The sequence below is a fragment of the Muntiacus reevesi genome, chromosome 2 (assembly GCF_963930625.1).
Source record: "Muntiacus reevesi chromosome 2, mMunRee1.1, whole genome shotgun sequence".
Lineage (NCBI taxonomy): Eukaryota > Metazoa > Chordata > Mammalia > Artiodactyla > Cervidae > Muntiacus > Muntiacus reevesi.
In genome coordinates, this window is record NC_089250.1 from 115,143,508 (window position 1) to 115,163,219 (window position 19,712).

General features: G+C 46.2%; 1 protein-coding gene across 2 annotated transcripts in view; it reads left to right on the forward strand.

Moving 5' to 3' along the window:
* SH2D4B (SH2 domain containing 4B) overlaps nucleotides 1-19,286 on the forward strand; it is a 77,623-nt gene extending 58,337 nt beyond the window's left edge. The window contains exons 7-8 of one of the 2 annotated variants that reach the window (XM_065919905.1): nucleotides 15,421-15,641; nucleotides 19,126-19,286. In XM_065919905.1, the coding sequence (XP_065775977.1) occupies nucleotides 15,421-15,641; nucleotides 19,126-19,218 (314 nt within the window). In that variant the 3' untranslated portion in view covers nucleotides 19,219-19,286. The remainder of the gene's footprint in view (nucleotides 1-15,420; nucleotides 15,642-19,125) is intronic. The other variant, XM_065919906.1, reaches the window with a different exon arrangement.
* The last annotated feature ends 426 nt before the right edge of the window (nucleotides 19,287-19,712 follow it).

Here is a 19,712-nt window from a genome sequence, read left to right on the forward strand (position 1 = left end):
AATTCCCTATAACATTCTTAGTGGGGCTCCCCCTTGCTAATCTGTATTAGAGAAGCAACCTCCTGCCCCCCAGTCAGCTGTTAGGGAGTTGCTGCTGCAGGTTGACTGGGGCTCTGCTCTTGGCTGATTTTGGCTGGGCATCATCACTGGGGCGGGGGGACTCTGCTCCGTGTAGCTCTCATGCTCCTCTTGGGACCGGCAGGCCAGCCTGGGCGCGCTCTTCTCAGGAGCCAGAAAGCAAGTGGCAGCATGCTAGACTCTTGAAGTCTAGCCTCCAAACCAGCATGCTATCGCTTTCACCTCGTGCCATTGGCCACACTGTGTCACAGAGTTGAGAAGGTGGGAAAAATATTCTGCTCTTTTCGTGTGAGGAAATGCAAAGCCATGTGTCAAAGAGTATGAAGACAGGGAGGGGAGGAGAATTTGAGCCAATAATGCAACTGATCACAATCCTAATGTAAATCTTTTCTTTCCCGGGGTAAGCATTCATCATTAATTTAGTTGAATTTTAAGTGCAAAATTCAAGTGTGAAAAGGACTCTTGTGACTGTATTTTCTTTCCTTCTGTCAAACACATTTGGATGCGTTGTTGAACTGTAATCCAAAGAGCAATGTGGACCAGGAGTCTGAAGATCCGGGGCCCTCTCTAGAACCTAGCAGCTCTGTGAGCTTGGGTGTGTCCTTTCAATTCCTCATCTGTGACCATAACATCGACTCCATGGGATATGTATGAAGATCAAGCCAACAAATGTGTGCTGTCCATGAGCAAATGAGCATAGGTACTGATGCCTCCTGGAGCCTGAGACTCCTCCTCTCCAGAGAAACAGTCTGGGAAAGTGGACTCTGAGCACAGAGGGGGAGGGGAGGAGGAGGTGACTTCCCACTGGGACCGCGGGGTTCTTGATAAAAGTCTCCTCTGTTAAAAAGAGAGAAAATCTGAAGTCGTTCCTCCTTTCTCCTGTGTTCATTGTTATGTTCCAGGGTTCTAAGAGAGATTTCTGGTTATATAAAAATACTCATGAGAAAAGCTATTGCATATGAGCTTGGCTTTGGGGGAAAAAGTGTCTATTTTTGGACTTCAACATGTATCTGAAGCTATTAAGAATATCCTCTGTCTAAACACTGCCTCAGTCAGAACCCATTTCTCCTCCTGAGCTTTACTTCTAAAAATCAGTCACACCTGGTTCATGGCTTATTGTCTTGGCAACAACCCACTGGCTGTCTCCAGAGGACTTGCCCTGAGGGCTTGGCAGGGACTGCGGGTGCGCAGTGAATAGTGGAGTTGGGGCTCGGGTGCTGGGCCTCCTGATGGCCTGTCCTGCACTCAGGTGGGGTGTTCACCTCTTAACTGTTTCTGACAATCACCAGGGCAGGGCACTCCCCATCCATGTAGTCGGTGCAGCTTGTAGGGACCCAGCAGTTGAGGTTGGCTTTCCGTGCAAAGCAGAGCTCCCAAGTGGAATGGGCACTGCTTCCTACCTTCCCACGCTGTGTCTTCAGGACACTTGTGGAGGAGAGGATGGTTGAAGGTCCCAGAGCTGCAGGGTTCTAGGGTGGGTCCATCCCTTCAGGCTCTTTGTCCACCTTATTCTTAACCACAGCACATCTGATTGTGTTTGAAGCAGGTGAAGGCCATAGAAGTTATAGCAGTCACTTTTAGTAATTATTTGGGGGAGGGGAATGTTTGTCTTGCTAATGTGTGTGGTGGGGGGAACAAAGCCACTAGTCCCCAATCTCTGGAGTCCCATCTGGATAAAGGGAGATCGTTAAGCGGATTCAGGGCTGGAAGTTCTAAAGAGACACATTTCACTTCAATAGAAGAAAGATGGTTGCAGCTACTGTTGGGCAGAGGGACGGCTAGTGGACTCTTCAGATGGGTGACCAGAGGACCTTTAAGAATGTCTGTTCTCAGCATCTGGTTTGCAGTGTGATTCTGCTGGCACTGCCCCAGGACCACTGGTCTTATTCCCCTCTCAAGCTTCCAAAGTTTTCTCAGGTTGTTGGAAGCATGGGAAAGGTTGGCCAAGGTGTGGGGTTAGCCACAGAGCAGGCACCTGGGTGGGAGTCTGTGGGCTAAGAAGTGAGGGTGTTTTCTTCCTAATGACTGTTGGGCTTCTTCGTCTTATTTGTGTCTCTATTACTGGTACTGTCTTCAGTCCAGGAACTGAGGCTCAGGCAGTGGACACCCCCTCCTGGATGGCTCTTCCAGGAGTCCTGTGGTAGGTAGGGGAGCAGACACACCAGGCTGTCCTACAGAGAGGCAGTGCCCCCAAGGAGGTGGGAAGGATTGTGCCTGGGGAGGCAGAGGGTGACAGGCAATGTGGTCTGCCCCAACTGCATGCTCTGGGAGGTCACATCCTCTCTGAGCTGCACGGAACAGAAAAGACCTGGACTGGCTGATCAGTACCCATTGGTGATCCTCCTGGCAGGCTGCTGCTGTGAGGTCTTGTGTGTTTGCCTGGCTGTGTAGATGTGCAGAGTGGTTGGATGTGCACTGTCTCAGAGGGACTCTCAACTTCTTGAGTTACTCATGGTTCGCCCCCTACAGATAGCGTCACTGATGGCCAGAAAAGCTTGAGAAATCACCCTTATTTACCCAGTAGTAAATATGGAAGCTGGGAATGGCTCTGGCCCCTAGTTTTTGTTCATCCATTCTGGTGGCTCCTTGAATATACAGCTGGCCAGGGAGGGAGACTGGGGCAAAAAGTGCCTCCTATGGATTCACAATCCCTTTACTGTGTGTTCACTTGAACTTTTTTCATGCATAGCTCAAGTCCTTTTATTTTATTTATTTTTTGACTGCACTGGGTCTTTGTTGAGGCACTTGGGGTTATTTGCTCTGAGGCAGGTGGGATTTTATTAATAGTTCCCTGAGCAGGGATTGAACCTGCGTCCTCTGCATTAGAAGGCAGATTCTTAACCTCTGGACTACCAGGGAAGTCCCCTTGAGTTCTTTATTTTAAATCTCACTCCTTCTCATTCCTCAGACTTTCCGGAGCAGAGCTGCCTCTAGTTCCTAACCTAGCTTGATGGAAAATCAGAGAATGCCTTGTTCAGTCTTTGGGATCAATCTCGGAAGCTAGAGTGTCTGGGGCTGAGAAGGAGAGAGTGAGCCCGCTGAGGCTTTAGTCCTCAGCTCCCAAGAACAATAGAAGGATAAGAAACTATGGTGAGACTTTGGAACCTGTTGAGAGGTGGCAGCCAGAATCAGGGTGGGGGTGGGTGGGTAGTGGGGACCTGAGCACAAAATCCATGTGAAGCAAGAACTAACTGAAGAAAACCAGCGGTCATGAAAGTAATGGTGGTGTTATGAAGATTAAATGTATAATATTTATAAAGTGTTTAGAACTTGCAATAAATGCTTCTACTTGTTATATGGAATAAATAAACACGGTAGCCTTTGGAGATGCATATCAGGATTTGAAGCATGTGAATGGTGGCTTCATACCCTAGGGTACACCACTCCTGTCACTTGGAAGTAAAGAAAAAGATGACATCAAACAACTCTTCACAAAAAGAAGATGGTATGTATTTAACCTTCCCTACCAGAGAAGGCAATGGCACCCCACTCCAGTACTCTTGCCTGGAAAATCCCATGGACGGAGGAACCTGGTAGGCTGCAGTCCATGGGGTCGCTAAGAGTCGGACTCGACTGAGCAACTTCCCTTTCACTCTTCACTTTCATGCATTGGAGAAGGAAATGGCAATCCACTCCAGTGTTCTTGCCTGGAGAATCCCAGGGATGGGGGAGCCTGGTGGGCTGCCATCTATGGGGTCGCACAGAGTCGGACACGACTGATGTGACTTAGCAGCAGCAGCTTTCCCTACAAAAAAGTAAAAGTCTGAATTTTCTTTCATTATGAATATGATACCCATCTTGAAAACTTAAAAAAAACTGTGAAGGATAACACATGGGTCATTTGGAAAGAAGGGATGGTTAGCATGTTACCATCCATCATGTCAAGTCAGATGGCTGATCTTCCTCTCCAGAGCAGAATTTGGAATGGAAAATTTCCACCAACTCTTATCCTAAATGCAAACATTTCTAAAGAAGAAAAAAAGTAGGTCGGTTGACCTACTTTCTTCATAAGTTCTTGCTTAAGCTGTTCCAACTAAGAAATAAAGGAACATTTTTTCTTTTCTTTTTTTTTTTAAATTGTGCACTGGCTATAGGGTCTCAAAAAAAGATCACAAAGAGGAGTGGAATTATTTTTTGCTTTAGGAAAGCATCGATTGTAATGGGGTTCTCAAGATTTTAACTCTTTCCTTTCTGCTAGTTCCATGTTTCTGATTTAAGGCCCTTTGTGTCTTGCCTATCTAATACTTTTTCATTTTCGATGTTTTGCTGAGGTTGTTTTGTGATGCACAGGTGTGGGTAACTGAAGTGTGTGGAAAGGGACAGACTTTGGAGGATCTAGATGGCTTGGATTCGATAGAACTGATGTTTTAATTTTCTATCTGGATTAAATAAAAGCACAGAGTAACAATATACTGTGATTTCTGTTGTTCTTGATTTAATTTACTTCTGATGGTCTCATCATATTTCTGGTGGTTGCAAGAAATTATTCCTAATTTGCTGACTCGGGGAAGTTTCTATCATCGGTTAGACTCAGGAAACTGCCTTTAGGTTTTCCTTGCTCTAGGACCTGTAGTCTAGTTTCCCATGGATCCCCAGCCCCAAGCTTGTCCCAGCCCTGGGACGAAGGGCTCCATCTCATGCCAGAACCTTTTCATGGTCTCACATTTTTATGATGACAGGCATGAGACGGAAGCCTTGGGGTGGGAGGCATAGCTGCTGTCTTCCAATCACTAATGTCTTCCAGGTCAGGGGCCTCAAGAAATGGAACACTTTCGAAAATCACAGGGTGCTAACTTTGATTCAGTCAGACCATCTTTTTTAGCAGTTAGTTGTCCTGAGATGGAATAAACTACCTCCAGGAGCCATGAGCACACCTACTGCTGAGATGTCTAAACAGAGGCCAGACGGCCCTTCAGTCAAGATAGTGAAGGCTTGACTTGTCCGGTCTGATGGGGATTAGGTCAGATGACTTTTCTCCCCTACCTTCCCACCATGAGCTCTTCTTTGCTTATCTAGAAACAAATATGGTGGCTTTGACATTTGCTAGAGAATGAAGTCTGGTTGCTACAGTAGTTGAGAAGCTTTCTGGAAATGACTTTTATAATACTTATGCTTAAGTAGTAAAAGTCTGTCATACTCAGATTACCTTGTTTAGTAATTAAGTTCTTTATAGATTCACATGTCAGAGCCATTTGCCTGCATGTGTGCATGCTGAGTTGCTCTGAAGCTTTGCAACCCTATGGACTGTAGCCTGCAAGGCTCCTCTGTCCATGGGATTCTCCAGGCAAGAATACTGGAATGGGTTGCCATTCCCTTCTCCAGGGGATCTTCCCAACCCAGGGATCAAGCGTTATTCTCCTGTGTCTCCTGCATTGGAAGACGAATTCTTTACTACTGAGCCATCAGGGAAGCCCCATTTGCCTACAGCTTTCATTTAAAATACAGATGATGCTTTTACGTGTTGAGATCACAGTCGTCCTCATCAGCCCCCAGGAGTGCACAAGGCAGGAGGGTGTCCCCTGCTCTAGGTTGCAGCCTCCTAGAAACACTTCCTGCAGGGGATCAGTGTGGCTAGTGTGGCTTGCAATTAACGTGTGTTTCCTCCTGCAATCATCACGAATAGACTGCCCCCCATGCAGAGCTCACAGTGCCACCAGCATTTGTACAGCCACATTTCAAGCTTATTTAAATGTACAATGAAAATGCAGTGTACTTTTCTATAATTTCTCTGATCTCATGAAGTTATCACCAACCCCTTTTACCCCTCTAGGTAGTAGGGAAAAAATAAACTCTCATCCATTCTGTTTAGTGTCATTCTTTTCATTATGGTTGTCTTTAGTTAACTTGGTCCTTTGGGGAGAATAGACTTTAGGATTGCGGTTGTCTTACCCCACTCCCCCCTTCTCTCCAAAAGGGCATCTGAGTGTCAGAGTCTTCTCTGCACTTGTGGGGAGATGGTCAGGGGCAGGACTGCCATGCAGTTGTCTAGACTTTGCATTGAGGATGTGCAACTGAGGGTATGAGAGAGGCCAAGATCTGGGTCCCTGATCTGCTTCCAGGTCCTGTCCCCTGCTTGGGGCCACATCTATCTGGAGGTGCTCAGAGGTACCGATTGGTGGCATCCCTGGGCAGGTGTTGCCTGATCTGGTATCATTCCTCAGGTGTACACTGGTCTGTATTCATGGGGTTTGGTTGGTTTGCCTCATGTGTGGGGTCACACCAGCTTTTATGTTTTAACTGGTAATTTAGTGAAAATTTCTTTTGTGCTTTGTGTCTGGTAAACATCAAACATCCCGTATTTCATTTATCCCTTATCCTGTGCTTAGTCACTCAGTCATGTCTGACTGTTTGTGACCTCATGGACTGTAGCCTGCCAGGCTCCTCTGTCCATGGAGGTTCTGCAGGCAAGACCGCTGGAGTGGGTTGCCATGCACTCCTCCAGGGAGTCTTCCCGACGCAGGGATTGAACCCAGGTCTCCTGCATTGCAGAAGGATTCTTTACCAGCTGAGCTACCACGGAAACCTGCACAATTCTCTGGAAGAGGTAATAATAGTACTTGTCAGAGTTCGAGGTTGTTGAATTGTCTGGCCAGGGGCACTAGGGAGCGGGCTCCTGTGTAAGGTATTTAAATCATTTGTTGATTATTAACATTAAGCTTCTGTTTTATGTGAGACACTGTGCTAAGTACGGGGCATATGGTGGTTAGCAAAACTGACAATTTCCTTTCCCTTGTGGCACTTACATTCACTTGCAATTGACAGAAAGCTATCAAACCGATATACTCAGAAGAGATTAGTCCAGCTTCAGGCTTTGCTTGACTCAGGGAGCTTGTTTCAGCAACTGGCCTCTCTTCATCTCTCAGCTCTGTTGCTCTCCATGTTGTTTTTATTCTCAAACAATGCATCAGCCTGACGTAGCATGCCTGCACTTGTTTTCCTAGTTTCAAATCTAGCTGAAGAGGGGACATACTTTTCTCTCAAATAATTTGTTGTATTAGTCCAGATATTCTGCCTTGTTGAGTCTGGTGTGGTCACATGCCCACTCCTGAGCCAGCCATCATGGCCAGATGGATGAACTCTCTGATTGGCTAGGACTGAGTCACATGACCACTCCTGGAGCAGGGACGAGTCCATCCAATTGCAACTGGATAGACTGAGTGGGAAGGTGTGGCTCCCCAAAAGAAGCTTACCATTCCCTTGCCAGAAGAAGCACGGATGGTCCTGAGTGGGCAAGACCAATGGAGGGCCACCATATTGAGAAAAGTAACTGTCCTAGTGAAACTCACAATCCAGTCAATGAGACTGGCATTAATCAAATAATGAATTTTTACTTCCAGTTGAGGTTAGTGCTACACAAGATCCTCATGTAGCCAGTTTCAGAAGTCATTTTGCTGGGTGGTTGCAACCCTGTCATAAATAGCGGCATCCGTGATTTGAACCTGGCATGTCAGCTTGGAACAGGCAGGCAGTCATGGCATGGAATGGTGCCCCTTTTGCATAATATATCTGAAACCAAGAAGCTTGTCCAGTGAAACCCTTGTCTCAGCACTTAGCTGTGGCTAAATTTCATTTGGAGTTATAAAAAATGAAGGCATTGGAACTCATTCATCACAATCTTTGTGGCTCCAGGATGCTCTGAGAAACTGTTGAGAAGGAAGAGCTTAATAATTCCAATCCCCTTAATGTTATCATCTGGAAAGTGTGGCAATAAGAAAGGAAAGTCACAGAAATGAATGAGAAATAGCTGAGCGGTAATGGAGGTGTTGTTGGCTGGCCGGTGAGGCATAGCTTTGGTGAAAGCTTTAAGAAATATGCATGTCAGATAAATTGAGACCCATAAAAAGTAAAATGTCATGTCTGGCCTGCCTGCCTTTCTTCCTTTTTGGGGAGAAGCCCTAACAGAGAAATAAAAGGAGCTCATTTGGTTACTCAGATTCGATTCAGGCTAATGATTTCAGGGACCAGTATGGAAGTGGTGGAGGGGATGGGAACTGAATCCTGGGTCTGCTTTAGGATTTGCTAACATGTGGATTTATGGGTCCGTGAGAGCAGGGTGTCTTTTACAAGTGTGCTTAAAATGCCTCTCCTTTCCCAGGGCTGCCGTCGGTTAGTACAGATGGAGCAAATATTTTGATAGTGAACGCTGAGTTTTGGTGGTGTTTGAGAGGAATGCAGGGAGATGATTAGGGGAGGCATCAGGAAGAATGCTTGGGGATTTGTGCCCAAGGTGCAATAACAGACCTGAGTGGGGAGCAGCAGCTGCCCCACCTCCCAGGAGTGCTGGCTGCAAACTCCCACCCATGCTATTGATGTGCAGGTGCCATGAACCTGAAAGTCATCCTGGACTCCTTTGCTGTGTTCTCTACTGCCTTACATGTTCCCTACTGCCTTCCCCACCTTCTCACCCTCACCTGATGCAACCATGGGAAGCGGGGCTGTTGCTCGGAAGAGCCTCTCTCCCCTGACCACGGCCCTGTCTTTTCTGGGCAGAGGCCTCACAGAGGGTGTTGCAGTGAGTCAGATTGCTTCTGACCCCCCAGAGAAGCCTTGGGCACCTGTGGGACCTGTGGGTCAGGTCAGGTCTGACCCCTTGTTTCCCTTAGTCCCCATCAAGGGCCTCCATCTGTATGCTGGGCTTCTGCCTCAGTTTCCAGATTACATCTTTGCTTCGTTGTGCTGTTGACCCTGGTGAAAAGCAAGGCATAAAGTCATTGGAGGCCCCTGCATAGCCTTCTTCTCACCCATGTATTCCTCTTCCTTTCATCAGATATGATCCCTATTCTGAGTATTTTGTCCATCATTTCTTTGCTTCATATATTGTTTATATATTGATCTCCAAACATCAGTGTTTAGCTTTGTGAGTTTTTCAGTTTAATATAAATGAAACTACACTATATTTATTTTTCAGTTATTAGCTTGCTTTACACTTCATTGAAAAACAATTTTTTTTTTTCTCATTGCATCTTCCCACTTCTGTTGTTTGGAGGTTATACCACTCTCAATGTCTGTCTTTTAGTGGTTAATTTAGATGATTTCACATGCATGCTTTGTTAATATGTATCTTTAACCTCTTCCTAAACAAATTCTAATCATCCTACTCTCAAATGATAAGATATTATCCAGTAATTTAGTTCTATCTTTTTTAAACCCTCAAATTACCCATGATTATCGTTACTTGGTAAGTCAATATAGTTTTAAAGTTGACTTAAAGTAGCCATGCTCATCATTTCTTCTAGCATCTCAGATTCTCTGTCTAGGATTATATTTCTTCTAAATGAGATATATTCTCTACAATTTTCTTAGTAGTCAAGCTCTCAGATTTTTTCTGAAGATATCTTTAAGTTTCCTTTCACCTTGAAAGAGTTTCATTAAACACCATTATTTTTTTTCTCAGCACCCTGAAAATATTACTAACCCATTGTCCTCTGGCTTTTGTTATTGCAACTAAAAAGTCAGCCACCAATTTGTTTATTCTTTGCAGGTAATCTGCCTTTTCTCTCTGGCTGACAAACTCAGACACTGAGTAGTTTTGTGCCATTTCACTATTATTTGCCGATTAATTCTCAGCATTCATTCTTTTTTATAATTTTGACTTCTTTTTAAAAATTTGTATTTATTTATTTCTGGATGTGCTGGGGCTTTATTTCTTCCCATGGGCTTTCTCTAGCTGTAGCAAGTGGGGGTTATTTTCCAGGTGTGGTGCACGGGCTTCTCTAGGGCCCTTGGCTTCAGTAATTGTGGTGTCCGGGCTTTAGAGCAATCAACATTCGCTCTTGAGACATTCCCACCTCTTCAATCTTCTCTCTGTTTAGGGGTGTTCAGATTATTCATGTGTTAGACCTTTCATTCCATTCTCCATGTCTCTTAACCTCCTGAAAGGTAGATTAAATTTATGTCACATTATATAGATGTCCCATGGATGTGCCATTCTTGGTCTTCACTGTGACGTTTCACTCACTTACCTCTTCTTCTCCTCTTTCACCTCATCATCACTCCTTTCTGCTCACATAGCATCTATCCAGTCTTCAAGGCGCACTTCCCATCCCTCTTCATTGCCTCTATAAATCTTGCCCTGACTTCCAGAGGTCTCATGAATCTCCTCCTTCTTGTGTCTTTCGCAGTACTTACTGTCTCTGCATGAGAGCAAAGAGCACTGGACGTGGAGTCCGAGGCCCTAAGTTCAGATTCTGACCCCACCACCTAATAGCTCTGTGACCTTGGGCAAGTCACTTGTCTTGCTGAACTTCAGTGTCCTCAGCTATGAACTGACGATGGTAGGGTTGTTAGCAGACTAAATGCGATGAGGGCCACCGAGTCCCCAAGGTACTGCCCAGTGCTGGCGTCAATATCAGGCTTCTCATGTGACCCTTGGCCCTCTGCCTCACAATGGAAACTGTTCCTGGCTGATTAGTGGCTTGGGCTCTGGATACCAAGGTTGCAACTGTGGAAATGTAGCTGTGAAGCAACCCTTGCGTGAGAAAGCCATCCCTGAGTTGAAATCCCCGGCTTGTATGTCTCTAATCTGTACCCTTCAATCTATTTTCCACTCTTGAACATTCTCGTGTCCTTTCTGTTTAGGGAAGATCAGTGTCTCCCCACTGCCCTCAGAATGAAATCCATGATCCTTTTAATGGTGTCGAGAGTGCTTTGGGGCCTGACCCCTGCCAACCTCTACACGTCTTTCCATTGCCCAGCTCCTACTTCAGCTCTTCCTCCAGCCACAAAGAATCATGTGCTCTTTCCTTTTGCAAACTGCCCCTTTTTCCTCACCCCTCTGTCTTATCCTTTCTGTTCTCAGTCTAACTGGCATTTCCATCCCTGGGCTCCAGAGCTGGGTGGGTTACCTCTCCGAGCCCATATTCTATGGTCTTTATCAATACCAGTTACAGTGAGCTCCTCTCACATGACACCACCACCCCCATAAAAAATTCTGCTGATCTTGATTTCAGTCCAGAATCAAAGATTCTAGAAGGCAGGAATTGTTTCTCATTCAATGGTGACTCTCAGATGCCCAGCATGGGTCCTGGCTCCTAGAGAGTGGTTGATAAATGTTTATTGGAGGAAAGAAAAAGGAAGAAAGGAAAAGAAAGTGTTTTTGGAAACTACAGGAAAAACTACATTTCCTGCCTGTTGTCTGAGGGTGAGAACTGGCTCAGATAAAATCTGTAGCGGTATTCTCCAATAATAATCAACAACCCTGGAGCATCATCTGGTAAGGCTATATCCCTCAGCAGAAGATCTTGGTTGTTAGCAGAGTTGGAAAGTTTCTGTGGTGAGCTCACTCCCTAGCCAGAAGTTGGGAGGTGTGTCCCTCCATTTCCTCAGCCAGGAGGTTGTAGTGTATTAAAGGGGATGGGATGGGATGGGATATGATTAAGGGTGGGATTAGCTTAAGGGTGTTCTGGGGAGAGAGAGATGGAGAGCAGAGTAATGGAGCAGGAGAGCAGCTGCTTCTTCCCCCAAGCAACCATCACATCCCCCAGCCACCAACTAATTCTCTTGAGGGTTGGTTTTCTGTAAAACTGTCTCTGCCATCCTGAACTATGAGGTCATATTACCTTTGGTCTTGGGACAGATTACAATTTTGAGTCCTAGGAAGGCACCAAAGAGGTATCAGAGTTCACTGATGCTTATTATTTGAGCTACCTGGTGAGTCCCCCATATAGAATAGCCCAGGCTGGGGCCCAGGGACCCAAGTGGTCCCCTTCAGAGAAAGTTACCCTCAGCAGTCTCTCTGAGAGGATTGGGTGTGTGGGCTGTGGGTAGCACAGCCCGGCGGTACCATGGTCATTGCTGCTATCAGCTTGAGGTAACATCCAGCAGTAGCACATATGTCGTGTACTCAGTGTATCCGGTACAGATGAGTTACACGGTACTGGGTAGTCATTACTTCTCAGGCACATTCACATGTGTGATAAGCACATTAATACATTACTAATGAAGTCTCAGACAATCTTAAGACGTAGGTGCTACAATCAGTACCGCTTAACAGATGAGGACACTGAACTGGGTTTCAGAGGGGCTTAAGTCACCTGCCCAAGGCCACCTATTGATCAAGTCCCTGAGCTGTGATTTTAGTTCATGTGCATATTCACTGCTATAAAGTAAACAAGCCCCCCCATCCCTAACATCTCCGGCACTTGGAATATAAAGATAAGGTTGCTTTGTCTGTTCGGGTCATCCAAAAGCAGAAGTCCACGAACTTTATTGGAGGAAATGCCTTTGAAGGATGAAGGGAAGAGGGAATGAGACAGGTGGGGAGAGTCTTAAGAACAAGGTGCAGGTCTGACACCTGTAAAGGGGCAGAGGGAAGGAAGGACGGATGACTGAGAGGAAGAGCCTGACACGGGAGTGCAGCTCAGAGAACACCGTGGTCAGGCTGAGGGGAAGCCCCCGAGAAAAGACTGCTCAGCAGCGGAGTCCCATGTAGGAGACTGCCATCCCCCATGTAGGGTTGTCAGGAGGAGAAGGGGACAGCAGAGGACGAGATGGTTGGATGGTATCACTGACTCAGTGGACATGAGTTTGAGCAAACTCTGGGAGATGGTGAAGGACAGGGAAGCCTGGTGTGCTGCAATCCACGGAGTTGCAAAAGTCGGGCATGACTTACCGACTGAACAACATCAACATAGGGTAGCCATGGTGGCTCTGGCACCCCTGGGCTCAGTTATAATACCCTTTGCCCTGAATCAGGCATGTAGTACCTCCTGGGCATGGTGGATCCTGCAGGGACAACAGCTGGAGATGCTGCTCCTTGATGCAGGGTCTCTCTGGAAGGGAGGCTGAGCAGAACTCATGACTGCCAGTCTCCATCCTTGAGCTGTTTCCAGCTGGTTTACTAATATACTGTAGAGTCTGGGCAGAAGGTCATGAAAGCCCAAAGGTGAGCTGTCCCAGCACCTTCTGGGATAAAACGATTTCCTGATGGGTCAGGCAGAATGAGCAATGAATAAAAAGAAGCCAATGGGGCTAGTTTGGGTTTCCCTTGTGGCTCAGCTGGTAAAGAATCTGCCTGCAATGCAGGAGACCTGGGTTCAATCCCTGGATTGGGAGGACCCCCTGGAGAAGGGAAAGGCTACCCACTCCAGTATTCTGACCTGGAGAATACCATGGAATGTATAGTCCATGGGGTCGCAAAGAGTCAAACACGACTGAGCAACTTTCAGTTTCACTTTCAATGGGGGCTGGTTTAGGGGAGAATGAATTGAAGGGCAGAAATGTAAACTTAGTCCTTTCGGCTCAGAGAGGCACCTTTTTCCAGTTCAACCACCTTGAAGGATGTTTTCTAACCCACACAAAGGTAGAGTATAGGTGACTGGCAGCCTGTGATTCCTGGGAGAGAAGAGAAATCCTTCAGTGAGAATTCCAGGTCAGCCGGGAGAAAGCGGGCATTCAGAGCCTGGTGTCCACTGTTCTTGAGCTAGGCTTTGCCAGAGGGAGGTCAGTGGAAAGGTCTTCCAGGGTTTTAGATGGTGGAGAGACGTGGCATTGTCATTGTGGTGTTACTGGTTGCTTTTGCTTATTAAAAAATCAAGTGACATCAAGTGTGTTTAGTCTCCACCCATTTTAACTCTCCTCTCCACTGCCAGTCGACACTGGGCTTCAGCTTGAGGTGCTTCGAGTTGGGACAGAGGTGATGTCTTCTGGTCCTTCTTCACAGGCCTTGGCTCCGTCTCTGTCTCCCTTCCCTGTTCCTCCGTCCCAGCCACCTTTGGGATCTGGGCCTTCTGGTACTGGGGCAGGGAGGTGGCTGAGTCTTTTGACAAATCCTTGGGACACCCTTTTGGCTGGTCTTCTTTTGGTGGCTTCTCCAGCTGAACCCACCAAGGCCGTCGGGGGGCACCTACCCTCCTGCATGGATGCATGTGCCATCCTGTGGGTGCCCTGTGGTGGGGATGCTTCCCACTCCCTCTCTCATCCTGGTTTTCTGCTTATCCCGCCTGGTTGGGGTGGGGATTGTTGGCTTGATTGCCTCCTGGTAAGTCCTCGGCCCCAGGAGGAAAGAGTTGGCCCCATTTGTGTTGTTGGCTATCTTAACAGGGAACCTGTGACAGTGTAGTGGCTCCTGTGTCCTCTGCTTTGGGCACAGGGAAGTCCTGACACACCTCCTGTGAAGTTGGAAAGATCGGGGAAGGGAGTGTCCCTGCACTGAATCACGGCAGAGGGCCTGGGGGTGCCGTGGCGGGCGGGTTGGGGGTGGTGGGTGACAGTGTGCAGTGACTTCAGGGTCAGCGTGATGAGCAGCCCAGCCACCTTCTGCCCTCTGCCTGTGACTGGCAGAACCCTGCTGAATGTATGTAGATGGTAAATAAGTGGGTGTATAAGAGGACATTGTGTTGCAAATTTACCTTTCCCCCAAATAACAGATGAGAGCCGGAGCCCGCATTCCCACAGCTCTTCTGTTTATGAAATGATTTTTCAATTCTTGGTCTCACTTGAAAGTCATAACATGCCCTTGAAATAGACGCGTTAAGATGGTCATTTAAATATTAAAAGACATTGGAGAGGTTGAGGACTTGGCTGAAGGTCCCGTAGGCAGGTGCGGGCAGGGGTGGACAGGTAGACTAAGTCTCCCTCTGCTTTTCCCACCACCCTGCCCTCCAAAGCCTGAACCACCAGACACATGGCCCCTCTGGTACTCCCCAGAGGAGAGCAGCTCCTGAAAAACCTTTCAGGGGATTGACACTGATGCACAAACACCTCTAAGGTGAGACCTGACTGTCATACTCTGGTGAAACCATATTGTATGGAACTGCAGAACCTGAGAATGTTTTGTTCTTTGAGCTGAAGTGGTGCTTAATTCTGTGCCCCTATTAAGACACTGTTTGCCTCATGTCCATAGATAGACAGAGGAAATCTTTTTACTTCCTAAGAGGAACTACTATTTTCAGGTGCTCACTCACAGGTACCAGAGAGATAACCAGGGTAGTAATCATAAGTCATTCTGGTCTGTTCATTAAAGCAGGACTCTCAAGGATCTCCACAGGGCAATGTCTGTTGACTCGTATTTGTAATCGATAGACACTATAATTCCGGCTCATTACTAATTCTTTGCTTGCCCGATTGTACCCAATTAATCCAAATTAGTGTGGCTTAATTTGGAGGAAAGCATGCTAAATTGGGGTCTTAGTAGAAAGTCTGCCCCCAAGCTCACCACCGCTAGTTGCTCCAGGCCAAGAGGTCCTTTATTGGAATAAAGGAAGTGCTGGCAGCTCCTGAGGCTCCTCTTTTCTCTGGATCTTTGACAGAGGCTGAGGGGCAGGGATGAGCTGGGAAGCGTGGCTGGATGAGAAAGGGGTTGTAGAATCTGCTGACATTTTTTTCTTTTCTTTTTTAAACCAGGAATTATCAGCCGAGAAGATGCTGAAGATCTCCTTGAGAATATGACCGAGGGTGCATTTCTGGTCCGGGTCAGTGAGAAAATCTGGGGTTATACCCTCTCCTACCGCCTGCAGAAGGGGTTCAAGCATTTTCTTGTGGATGCCTCTGGGGATTTTTACAGCTTCCTGGGAGTGGACCCCAATCGCCATGCGACACTCACGGATCTCATTGATTTCCACAAGGTATTCCTCTTAGGGGTGCTGATGTGGAGGAGGGCAGGAAATGCCAGGCTGTGGGCATTCTAAGAGATGAGGGTGCAGAGTGAGTAGGCAGCCCCAGAAAGTCTTTAGGGTCACAGGGATCTAGACCATCCTGATGGAAGAGACCAGAGATTGTCTTCTGGAATTGCTGTTCTTCTCTGGGCAACTCTCTACTCATGTGGGCATCTCCAACCCTGGTCCACAGGTGTGTTCTCACCTTGAGTACCTGAGTGAGAAGAGGGCTGGCTGGTTGACTTGCCTTCTGTCCAAGCCCATGTCTCACCCCCTCTCATTTCAAGGATGTCCCTCTTGAGGATGTTCTAGACAACCCTCTGGCAGCTTCATAGGGTTAGCTGAAGTTGAGCAGGCTACCTGGCAGTTAGAGAAGCTTTTCTAGTGCCTCTTGTTCCAAATACAGCCGTCCCACTTAGTTTGTGTGTGACCTCAGGCAGTTTCCTTATGCATGCTGAGCTTAAGTCCCCTAACTAGGCAAACAAATGTCTTATAAATAATACTTAGCTTGGTTCCTGTGAGTCTTACATGGGGACTGTATGTAACAGCGCCCTATAACTGTGAAGCTGTATGCACATTCTCAATTCCTACAGCTGTATTTGTTCCCCTGCCAGGGACCTCACATCAGAAGAGATGTTGCCTTTCAAACAGTGTGTATAAAAAGAAACAACTTTTGTGTTAATGTGGCTTCAGTACTGCCTGTGAGAAAGCCAGCAGTGGAGTTTGGTGACCCAGGAAGGTGGGGCCCAGGATTCTAGGAGACAGAGCTGTGACAACACAGGGGTCCCCATCTCCCCGAGCTTTGCGGGTGTAGAAATGTTCACAGAATTCCTTGACCATCTCACTGGGTTTTTGCTATAAAAGGGACTCTGGAATTTGTATTACTTTTTCTTCATGGATGTCCCCAGGTCTCTAGGGCAGCTCTTAACTTCAAGTAAAGCACATAGAAAACTATCCAATTACAAATAGTTAGATACTGGGAGGAGAGAACTGCCTGGAAAACTCGGTTAACCAGAATCAAGGCAGATTTCTACTTACATTTCAACCATAGGGTAGGAAAGAGGAAGGAGGGGTGTGTGGATGTTGGCACCTTCTCTGTTTTGAGCACTGTGCCTTTTGCGCTTATCCATGATCCATGTTGTATTTAACTTTCACCATGATTCTGGCTTCCCAGATAATGTAGTTGTAAAGAATCTACCTGCCAATGCAGGAGATGCAAGAGACTTGGGTTCAGTCTCTGGGTCGGGAAGATCCCCTGGAGAAGGAAATGGCAGCCCACTTCAGTATTCTTGGCTGGAGAATTCCATGGACTGAGGAGCCTGGTGGGTTATAGTCCATGGGGTCACAAAGAGTCGGACATGACTGAGCAACTAACACTTTCACAATATACCCTTGAATGCATGTTTTGAAAGCACAGTCCCGGAAATCAAGCTCCAAGTTTTAAACCCCAGCTTCATTATTGTGTGTCACTTTGGGCAGCTGTTCAAATTTGGGACCTTAGTTTCTCCCTCAGTGTTGTTTAGTTGCTAAGTCATATCTGACTCTTAGTGACCCCATGGCTGTAGCCCGCCAGGCTTCTCTGTCCACGGGGATTCTCCAGGCAGGAATACTGGAGTGGGTTGCCATGCCCTCCCCCAGGGGATCTTCCCAACCAAGGAATTGAACTCTTGTCTCCTGCATTGGCAGGTGGATTCTTTACCACTGAATCACCAGGGAAGTCCTTCCTCCTCAGTAAGATAGGGTTAATAATAGTACTCACCTCTTCATGATCGCTCAGTTGTGCCTGACTCTTAGTGACCCCATGGACTGCAGCCTACCAGGCTCCTCCGTCCATGGAATTTTCCAGGCAAGCGTACTGGAGTGGGTTGCCATAGCCTTCTCCAGTATTCTTGCCTGGAGAATCCCAGAGACAGAGGAGCCTAGTGGGCTGCCGTCTATGGGGTCTCACAGAGTCGGACACGACTGAAGCGACTTAGCAGCAGCAGCAGCTTCAGGGTCAGGAGGGTTTCTATGAGAAATCACTGTGTAAAGCACTAAAACACTACCTTACATTTGTATATTATCAGGACAAGCTGCTTGTTACTGACATGTGTCTGTGGGATCTTTTCATGTCCAGGCATGCACCACATCCTTGGTGTGGATGTATCTTACAATTTCGTTCTCCACCCTCCTTTTACTGGTCACTATTGTAGCTTCCAGGTTTTCATGATCACAAACAGTGCTGTATGTGTCACTTTGGGCACACATGCAAATCTTTTTCTGGGATGGATCCCTCAAACTGGAATTGCTGGCTAGAAGACTATGCACATTTTACTTTGTAAAGATCTGCCAGACTGCCCTCCTAAAATGTAACGCCAATTCATGCTTCTTCCAAAACTATATGAGGCTGTTCCCCCACACTGCTGCCAATACTGGGGATTATCAGTCATTTTAATTTTTTCCCACCAGATGGGCAGACAATGTATCTCACTGTTGTTGAGCCTGTATTTCTCTCATTACCACTGATGCTGAGGATTTTTTCACATGTTTAATGGCCATTTGGATTTCTTCTGTGAATTATCTGTTTATATCCTTTGTTCATTTTTCTACTCAGGTGTCTTTTTCTTACTAATGTGTTGATGTATCAGTTCTCCTGGCGACTAAATTGCTGTTTAGTTAACGTCCATTCTGCTCTCCAGGTCTTCTATTGAAAAAAAGTTTTGAACTTAAATGGGTGTCCCTTTCATTTCCAGGTTCTTTAATGGGTTCTTTTATTTTATAATAGTCTATTCTTCTTTCATGGGTGATTTATCTTCTTATTTCACTGAGGAATTTAATACATATCTCTGAAAGAACTCAGTTTGTTTTACAAACCTAATATTTTCTTGGGAGTCATTTCAATTGTTTGAGTTTGGCATCTTTCTTTTATGGTTATGATTCTCCTTAAATGTTTGTAAGTTTGGGGCTTTGGGGGGAATCTTTGAACTTTGAAATTCCTATTTGTTCATCTGTGGATACAGTTCCTGTTTCTCAAATCGAGCCGAAGGTTGGAGTTGACAGTGAGTAGCTTATCTTTGGGAATGGAACTGTCTGAACTGTTTGGATTGCTTCGGCTTCCTCTCCTCCCGTCCTCACCTGCCTGAGGCACAGAGTTCTGTCCTCTGGGGTTCCCCCAACCTGCGCTCTAACAACTTGTTCTCCCCCCTGCCCTACATTCACTCCTCTGACAATCTCATCACATATTGATTTTCGTCTTGCTTTGTTGGTGGCCTTCCTTCTTATTTTCCCATGCTTTTATAGATTTCTTTCTTTTTAAGAACACTTTTTCTGTCATTTCTATAAATTTGAATGAGGAGGAGGGAGATACATATTCTTAGTCTTTCTATCTTGAACCAGTCTCTCTCTGGTGGACATTTATTTCCTTTTTCTGATTATAAGTGAATTTTCCTTTTTTTTTTTTTTTTTTTCTTTTTAGGAGGAAATTATCACTGTTTCAGGGGGAGAGTTGCTGCAGGAACCCTGTGGACAGAGGGACAGCCCACCAGACTACCATCTGTTGTTTGAATGATTTTTTCTCCCTTCTCAGTTGGACTTCATTGGGCATCCTATTTTTGAACTCAAGAACTTCCCAGCTCAAATCCCTATGGCCTTCTGGAAGATCCACTAACATCCAGAGGAACAAGTGGATTAGTATATTTCAACAAATATGAAATATATAGTGTATGTGTTGGTGGTTCCTGACCCAGTGCCCAAGACAGAAATTGCTAATTGCTGATGCAGCTCTTTCCTGAAAAATTTAGATACAACCTCAGAAAATAAAGCCGTTTTGTCAGGGCTGCCCTAAACTGAGCTCCTAGAGTACACGGTCATGTTTTAATTATCCAAATAATTCCAGTGCCGAACTCTGAATTTAACCTATGGTAGACGTTCAATCAATGTTTGTTGAATGAATGCACTTCTGTTGAAAGTTTTCCAACACTTGTCAGCAATGATTTCTAGTAAGTTCTGTTTATCGCTGTTTATAAAGTTGTGGAGATTAGGGAAGAAATATTGTAAAGGGTT